General features: G+C 47.1%; 1 protein-coding gene across 2 annotated transcripts in view; it reads right to left on the bottom strand.

Moving 5' to 3' along the window:
- ACOXL (acyl-CoA oxidase-like) overlaps positions 1-487 on the bottom strand; it is a 332,871-nt gene extending 332,384 nt beyond the window's left edge. For both annotated transcript variants that reach the window (XM_010829556.1, XM_010829557.1), the window contains exon 1: positions 152-487. In XM_010829556.1, the coding sequence (XP_010827858.1) occupies positions 152-273 (122 nt within the window). In that variant the 5' untranslated portion in view covers positions 274-487. The remainder of the gene's footprint in view (positions 1-151) is intronic.
- Between the last annotated feature and the right edge of the window lie 9,021 nt (positions 488-9,508).

Consider the following 9,508-nt stretch of genomic DNA (forward strand, 5'->3'; position numbering starts at 1 on the left):
CACGAAGTCGCCGGCTCTGCGGCGTCCACAGGACTGGGGCGGGCAGTCCATCTTCTGTCAGGTCGGGAGGGACCTGTTTTCGGGCGCAGCACACACACGCCAGCTTGCCCTGCCCGGGGTGCACCGCGGGGTGCCCTTGGGGACGCGTTACCTGGGCCGGAAGAGCGGACAGCCGCCCAGGAGCTCGCGCAGCTCGTTTTTGAGGCTCCAGAACTCGCCGTCCAGGTAACGGTGCAAGGATGAGTCCCCGAGCCCCAGGTCCGCCGGCTCCATCGTGCTGTCGGGCCTCTGGCGCGTCTCTGGGGCCGCTGTCCCGCGCGCCTCCTCCCGCACGTGGCCCGGAACGCACTCCCTCTCGGCTCCACGCCGCTGGCCAGTCTCCTCCCTCCTCCGCCGCTTGCCCCGCCCTCCCGCGCGCTGGCCCTACCCCGACGCTGCTGCCTGGGCACCCAGTGAAGAAAGAAAGGTCCAAGGAATTTTACAGTGGTCTTCCTCCCCGCCTTGCCCCGGGGCTTGAGTTCCTGCTGCCTGTGCCCTCGGCTCAGTTGTCCCTCCAGTCGGTGGCCCACAAGAGCCCTGGTATTAGAACCCTAGAGGGGAAGTTGGTCTGTAGACACCGGGGCCTGGTTGCTCAGAGCTGAGGCACCTCACGGAGCGGACGTCCTGTGTCAGCAGCCTCTCTGCGCCCAAGATCCAAGATGGCCTGGCCCATGCTCTGGCCCCAGGTCAGCTGCAGCTTGGCATTCCAGCGAACTTTAATATTACCGTAATCTGGGGGGTGGCCTGGGGCTACAGGGTAGCTGGGAGATGCAGAAAGAACAAACGATGAACAAACATCAACTCATCTCCCAGAATCCTCCTTCTGTTGTTCTAACAAGTGACATTCATTCCTTTCCTCTAAGTCTCATTTACTTGACTGAGTCTCCATTTAAGTGGAAAGGGAATGTTAGTTGTTTCCTTTCAAAGACCAGTGGGCTGGGGAGATGACTGTTGGGAAGTGTGCTGTAGCTGGCCCTTGGGTCTCTGTCTGCTGTCATTAGGTTAAGGAATATCATCTGTATTAGTTTCCTTCTTGTTGCTCAGTCCTAAGCCTTGTCCCACTCTTTCCAACCCCATTGGCTGCAGCTCGCCAGGCTTCCCTGTCCTTCACTATCTCCCGGAGTTTGCTCCAACTCATGTTCGTTGAGTCGGTGATGCCATCCAACCATCTCATCCTCTGTCATCCCCTTCTCCTCCTGCCCTTAATCTTTCCCAGCATTGAGGTCTTTTCCAAGGAGTCAGGTCTTCACATCAGGTGGCCAAAGTATTGGAGCTTCAGCTTCAGCATCAGTCCTTCCAGTGATTCAGGGTTGATTTCCTTTAGGATGGACTGACTTGATCTCCTTGCTGTCCAGGAGGATTTTAGCTCTGTATTTTCATGGTGCTGTGTGAGCCAAGGACTGTTCTGAGGCATAGAGCCCCCGTGCCCCTCTTCTCCTGAGGATTCTGGAGCCTGGGCAATCCCTGGGGCCTGCCTGGAGCCACAGCTCTGCTTTAGTTGATGGTCTCTCCCTTCCAGGGCACCTGAGCCTATGTTTGTTGTGAGGGTTGGTTTGTTGTGAGGGTGTTGTCAGGAGGGGCACCCCCAGTTGCACACGAGCCCTTCCTGTGAACCTGCTTCTGCCCAAAGGCCTGCCCTGGAGCCTGACCTGCCCCAAATTTGTCTGTGACTGATCTTGTGACTTTAGATAAGAATCTTCATCTCTCTTAGTTTCAATTTCTTCATCTGAAACTTGTGGCTAATATGATCTACATTTTTTTAAAGACTGTAATTATGTATACATAATATTTGCCTCATATTAGGTGCTCTCTGATGGTCAGTGGGATGTTCTATGGGATTATTTAAATTGTGGACATATTCCACAATGACTGCAGAAAATCTGAATAGAATATTCATCGTAGATTTCTCAAAAAAAAAAATGAAAACCTCCCTCTCCTTATAAGGACACCAATCAATGGGTTGGGCTCCATCCTACTCCACTCTGACCTCATCTTAACCTGATTACATCTGCATAAACCCATTTTTCCAATTAGGTTTCCATTAACCAATAAGGTTACATGAACTTTCAATCCAGTATGTGCATATGTGCTAAGTCACTTCAACCATGTCTGACTCTTTAAGACCCTTTGGACTGTAGCCCACCAGGCTCCTCTGGCCATGGGATTCTCCAGGCAAGGACACAGGAGTGAGTAGCCATTCCCTTCTCTGGGGGAATCTTCCCAATCCAGGGATCAAACCTGGCTCTCCTGCACACGGGACAGATTCTTTACTGTCTGAGCCACTTAGAGAAGTCAGAGAGCACAGGCTAGATGTGCCAGTTACCTCTGAGCCAGCATCAGAAAACCTTCCCCAACAAGATGCCTGCTAGAGGAGTTAGGTATGTCCTGGAGAAAAAGGCTGGGCTCAGAACCAGAGTACCTACAGCAGGACCTCATAAGGGAAATGCAGGCATCCAGCAGCCCAGGCCTCTGAGAAGGGTGTCCAGTGACCCACAATGGACCAGGCATGGCATCCAGGTTTGTGCTCAAGGGCCATCCTGTAGCCCTGGGCTTTCCATAGAAGAGGGAGGCTGTAATGGCTGCTGGCTTCATTTTGCACTACCCCAGCCCCTCGGTCCTTGTAAGAGAGGCAGGCCCTTGGCTTGGACATTGAGAGAGTGTTCTCCTGCCTGGATAGTGGCAGGCAAGAATCCTTTAAGCTCCTTCCATAGATGAGTGACCAGGAATGTTAATGACTTGCCCAAGGGCTCCTGGCTCTCCAAGGCAGAGGACTCAGGCCCTAGAGGACCCACACCACATCACACTCCCCTGCGGGACTGGCCTGGGGGCCTCGGTGACCTTTCTGGAGGCAGCTTTCATGAGGGCCTGGGGCACAAACACTACAGCCCAGGGCTTAGGGTTCCGTGGTGAGGCACAGACTGTTCTCAGGGAACTTTGGTGTGTCTGTAGAAATCAGAGAACCAGAAAATAGAGCAGGGAGCACCCTGGAGTATTTTCAGTCAGTCCTTTCTTTTCAGATGAGAACTCTGGAGGGCATGGCCTCTAATGGCTCCATCTGACCACTGCACTGGGTTTCAGGAGGCAAATGGGGCAACTTAGGAAACTATACTGTTCCTTGTGTATGGATGTGAGAGTTGAACCATAAAAAAGGCTGAGTGCCGAAAAACTTATTTTCAAATTGGGGTGCTGGGACTCTTGAGAGTCCCTTGGACAGCAAGGAGATCAAACCAGTCAATCCTAAAGGAAATCAGCCCTGAATATTCACTGGAAGGACTGATGCTGAAGCTGAAGCTCCAATACTTTGGTCACCTCATGTGAAGAGTTGACTTATTGGAAAAGACCCTGATGCTGGGAAAGATTGATGGCAGGAGGCGAAGGGGGCAACTGAGGGAGAGATGATTGGATGGCATCACTGACTCAACAGACATGAGTTTGAGCAAATTCTGGGAGATGGTGAAGGACAGGGAAGCCTGGTGTGCTGCAGCTTATGGGGTTGCAGAGTTGGACACAACTGAGAGACTGAAAACAATGCTTCCCAGTACCCCCCAGTACTTTGAGAATCCCAGTAATGATACTAGCTCAGGTTTACCTAGCCCTTGCCTTATAACATTGTTATAAGGTAGAGAGGCTATAAATGCTAGAGAAAATTTGAACTAATGCTCAGAGATGCAGGTATAATATTGTAAAAAGAAATTTGTCTGGGGACCTCGCTGGCAGTCCAGTGGTTAAGACTCTACACACCCAGTGCAGGGTGCATGGATTGCATCTCTGCTTGGAGAACTAAGCTCCTCCATGACAGTGGGCACGGCCAAAATAAATTTCAAAAAAAGAAAAGAAATTTAGTTGGTTTTTGACTGAGGTCCTGACACAGAGCCTTCAAAAACTCTGAGCATTTCTTAAGGGATCGGTGTCTTTGTTGTGCTACTGAATAATGCCTGCAGTGATTTTGGAGCCCAAGAAAATAAAATCTGTCACTGCTTCCACTTTTCCCCTTCTGTTTGCCATGAAGTGATGGGACTGGATGCCACTATCTTAGTTTTTTTGTACGTTTCACTCTCCTCTTTCACCTTCGTCAAGAGGCTCTTTAGTTCCTCTTCACTTTCTGCCACTAGAGTGGGTATCATCTGCGTATCTGAGGTTGTTGATATTTCTCTTGGCAATCTTGATTCCAGCCATTAGTACCAGTGCAGCCATTTATCCGGATGCAAAAATGAGCTCATAAGATTAGATGCCTCTAATAAGGGAAGAATAGGAAAGAGAAAGGAATAGGGTCTCTGGTCTCTAGAACCTGGCTAACATGTAAATAACATCTGGGCATCACTTGTGTCCATTATACAAATACCAGGATAGCACATAGGACTGGACATTCAATTAGAGATTCTTGTGGAGACTGATGGCGGCAGAGAGCTGGGATTCCCATCCTTCCTTCCAGGCTGCAGTGATATGAAAGTCCATCCTGGGTTTTGACCACGCAAGGGATCTTCAGAAATAACAAAACACCTTCAGATGAAAAACATTTCTAGAATAGGGCTTTATATTTTTTCCTTTCTTCATATCAACTTTATTCTTAATGTTCTATAGCCCCTGAAATCACTTGTCAGCTTTCTGTCACTACTTGAATTATAAATCTCTAATCTTATATGATGTTTCAGCAACACAGCTAATACTGCTGCTATAAATTACTTTAAATTTCCCAGTGGAAGGAAGATACATGTGTGTTTGTGATTGTCTGCATGTGTCAAACAGGCAGAACCTAGAGAAGAATAATTGTTTTCTTTCTCTTTTCTTTTTAATTTTGACTCAACAGACATGAGTTTGAGCAAATTCCGGGAGATGGTGAAGGACATTTTGGCTGCGCTGGGTCTTCGTTGCAGTATGTGGGCTCTTGGCCGCAACAGGCTTCTCCAGCTATGCTGCACACAGCCTCCTCTGGTTGAGATGCACACACTCTGCAGCGTTCAGGCTCACTAGTTGTGGCACCTGGGCTTAGTTGCTCCAAGGCTCATGGAACCTTAGCTCCCCTACCAGAGACAGAACCTGAGTCTCCTACATTGGGAGGCAGATTCTTTACCACTGGACCACCAGGTAAGTCCCCATTTTCCTTTTCTTAACAGAGCACTGACTGGTATCATGGGACAACCCAAGAAATTGAGTGGAGGCTATAGGAGACTGGGAGTCAGAGAAACATTATGAAGAGAAGGAGATAGTTTTCATTTTACAGATCAGGAAACTTACACCCAGATTCAGGGTTTAAGTCCCATTATCTGCTTCTTTGGCTTCCCAGGTAGCTAACTGGGTAAAGAATCTGCCTGCAATGCAGGAGATGAGACTCAGAAGACATGGGTTCGATCCCTGGGTTGGGAAGATCCGCTGGAGGAGGACATGGCAACCTACTCCAGTATTCTTGCCAGGGTAATCCCATGGACAGAGGAGCCTGGTAGGTTACAGTCCATGGGGTTGCATAGAGTCAGACACCACTTAGCAACTGAGCACAGCACAGCACATCTGCTTCTTGAGGAAGTCAAGTCTGGAGCTCATGTTCCCTGATGCAGTCTGGTTTTCCATCTCCAATAAGTTGGGAAATTACTATTTTGGACAAACAAGTCACTGAAAGCCCAAATATGAACAAAAATGCCTTACCAATTTAGAGAATCTATTAGTCATTTTACATATTTAATATTGAAATATTTAAATATTGACATTTAATATTGAAATTAGCAGATAAACTAATTTAAAGTTTTAGAGGAAGAGAGAGTTGTAACTGCACATTTCTGCCTCAGAGGTAGGAAATGCAGACCTTGACACATGTGGACCCACTACTCCCACTCAGATCAGAACAAGCCTCCCCACTCACATTCTGGGGTGGGTCTGGGGAGATAAGGTAACAGACCCACTAAGGCAACAGCAATGCCAAAAATTAAAGGGATGGCTAATCAGTGAAGCAACAGTTATTATTTAACAAACTTTCAGATATGCCATGGCAATCGCTACACTCTTAACACAAACCTGAGGAGAAAAGGGCAAAGGGAGAAGATGAAAGAAGATAAAAGTTGGAGCAGATGGAATTTGAAATGCTGTCAGTGGTGTGAACTTCCAATTAGTGAATTTTTTAAAAGACGAGCAACATATTTGCCAGCTCTTCAGGATTTTCTGCTTACATTGATTTATGTAAATTGCCAGCATTTGGGGGTTTATAGATTTTCATCAAAGTAGCAAACTGTTTCTTCATCACACTCTTTGGAAGTTCTTCCTTTACTCCTGACATGTAGAGATAATGTGAAGCTCTTAGAAAAATACAGTCATCCTAGACTTAGGAAACAGCACATGAGACTTACTTCAACAAGCTCCTGACGGCTTTGAATCAGGCCAGTCTCTGCTTTCTTTCCATGGTGCTTAGTCCTGTTACGTAGGAAGGTCAAACATCTGGTAAACCCTCCAACTCAACACATCTCTACACAAGTAGCAGCCTTCCCCAGCTCCAGTGGCCTGTTTCTATCAATTCTTCTAGGCCATCAAATTACCTTTCTCTTCTTTTCCTTACATATTAAAGACATCTTTGTGTTCTGAGAACACTCCCTCCTTGAGATCTGATTCCCTGTCTTACCTTCTTCCAGTCCCTCTGCCTCCAACGCCAGCTTAGAGTCTGCAGATTACTGATCTTGGCCTCCCTGTCCCCCTAAAATCCTGATGTATTGGGAACTGGTTGATTAACCTAACAGGGACGTTATGATGAACACAGTGTGTGGAAGGATCGTTATATTGGGTTGGCCAAAAAGTTTGTTCAGGTTTTTCCATGTTATAGAAAACCCTGAATTTTGGCCAACCCAACAATTTCCCTACAGAATAAGAATAGCAGAGAGGGATGCCCATAATTAAGGAAAAAGAGAAGGCATTGAGTAAGCCAGGAAATTATTTCCAGAAACACGTAAGATTCTAATAAATGCTGATAACTGTAATACTTATTACTGCTACCTCTAGATATACCCCAGTGTCTGGCATCAGTGGGTCAGTGTGCCCTTTTTAAGGGGCAGTGTGGGAAGAGGCATTCACAATACTTTACTCCACAAACAAGCCTGGTGGGAGAGAAGCTCCTAGTGGTAGAAATGAAGGAGGGCAGACAAGCTCTGTGGCCTCTAGAAAACAGGGTCGAGCTAAGTATACCTACCATGAGGTCCTATGAGCACAATGCTGCTCATTCCCCAAAGGCCCGGTTTATTGTCAAGATCAAGTACAAACGCCTTAATCTAGCATGTAAGATCAGACATCAAACTATCAAATTCGTCTTTCATAAAGACTTTCCACTGCTCATTAACAGAAGTCCTCAAGGGTTATTTCCTTCAGTGACCTTTATTTACACCAGGAATGACGTCCCCAGACTCCCCCCAGCCCAGATCCACCCCACCACGTTCAAGGCCCAAGTCAAGCCCTCCATTCCCCAGGAAGCTTTCTCTGACAGACAGGCTCCATGTCCCCTCCCTCCTCTAGACTCCCCTAGCAGAAATCATATGTGTATTAATTTAGCACTTAATCTTGTATTGGCAGCCAGATTCTTTAGTAGCTGAGCCACCAAGGAAGTCCCAAACATTCATTTAGCACTTAATATTATTTATGTCTATACAGGCTTCCCAGGTGGCTCAGTGGTAAAGAATCTGCCTGCCAATGCAGGAGACACAGGTCCAATCCTTGGGTTGGGAAGAGCCCTGGTGAAGGAAATGGCAATCCATTCCAGTATTCTTGCCTTGAAACTCCCTTGGACAGAGGAGCCTGGCAGGCTACAGTCCATGGGGTCACAAAGAGTCGGACACGACTTAGTGACTAAACAACAACAATGTTTTATGTCTGTATCTCCATCTTCCAGATAATACCACTAGTTTCTTAAGGACAAGATCTGTCTGAGTCAGATAAGGTTACAATTAAATCCAGTAGCACCCAGTATAGGAGAGATGCCTGATCAACATTTCCTGATTGGTGACTGAAGTGGAATCAGACACCCGTTGAAAACTTGAGTTAGTGAGAACAAAATTGTGTTAATTCCTGTGATAATCAGCAGAACCTAAACTTGTCTAAAGACTCCAGAGTGAGCACCCTCTGAGTTAATACCCTACAAATTGGATACTTGTGTAATCCAAATCAATCATTTCCCTGAAAGAAATTCTGAACTCTGAGAGCATCAGGATTTCCAGAAGCTGCTAATTTTTTTAAAAGAGGTATTTAACTTAAGGGCCCCAAGACAGCAAAACATGCACACCACTTCTCTAAAAGGAAGTAATCACATGAATAGCTCTTTATATTTTACTTGCCCTGTCAAGTGGCTCCTGAAAGAACCTCGAGAAGTAGAATCAAGGGGTTAGGCAAGGTTAGGTTGACTCTTCCAATTCAGTCTCAGGTAGGAAGCATCAGAGTATTACATAATTCTTCTTAGACTTCTGGGCTCCTTTGCAAAAGGATCTCGTTTTTGGTTTTCTAATTCCTAAATCCATGGTCTCCACAGCTCCCAAGTTCCACAGAAGATGGTGAAAGTTGTCCTGCCGCCATTCTGTACTCTATTCAAACTTCTGTTCTTTTAATCACCAGTTGGATGTAGGAACTGCCCAGTCCCTTGAGCTCTCATTCGCTATAGAGCACCCACAGAGCATTTCATATCAGTTAAATCAAGCCTGGAGGTCTCCAAGGGTATCAACCTATCGCTTTATTTGCCATGTGTAATTTACATAACTAACCCTTAAGCGCTTACAGACGTGATGCCCTTACGTTGTAACCACTAAGCTAAAACCCACTTAGGTTTTTCCCTGGGCTTTTGATGAATCACTCCCTCTCTGCCACAGCTTTTTTGGATCTGGAACCAAAATTTAAAGGACTTCAGCATCTAGGTTCTTTACTTACAGAGAGGACGCGGAACAAAGTTTTTTGTTTTGCGGGAAATGGAGAGGTGTGCCACTGGGCAGGATTCCGTTTTTCACCCCATCAGCCTCTCCTAAGCCAGAGGTAGGCATTCCTCCCGGGCTCTGCGACCTTAAACAAGTCTGAACGGTATAAACGGGATTATTTTTCTTCTTTCCATAACCCAGGCATAACGACTCTGGTTTATATTAAGTAAGCAAAGCGTCGAAGCGGCACAATTTTTTCAACCTCGAGAAACTATTTTTCTCCCAGGATGCCTTCCTCAGGGTGATGCCTTAATCATGTAATTTTGTAAGCCAGCTACAGCTTGCACGGCTAAGGAAAAAACTCATCCCCTACTCCTGAGCCAAACTAGGTGGTCCCCGTCACGCCGCACCCCGGAACCTAGCCAGCCCTCCGCTCAGCTTGCGCTTTTGATTCAACTGGGTTGCCGGAAGTGGGAGGAGCTGCCGGCGCACCAGAGGGAGGCGGACCTTGGTCTCCAGGCAACGGCCCAGGTGATTGGCCAGCTCGTTTGCAGCCGAGGCCAATGGCCAGGCGCCTTGCAAACGGTCGTTGCGGCGACTGA

This window comes from Bison bison, unplaced genomic scaffold, assembly GCF_000754665.1.
Source record: "Bison bison bison isolate TAMUID 2011002044 unplaced genomic scaffold, Bison_UMD1.0 scf7180017864508, whole genome shotgun sequence".
Taxonomy (NCBI): Eukaryota; Metazoa; Chordata; class Mammalia; order Artiodactyla; family Bovidae; genus Bison; species Bison bison.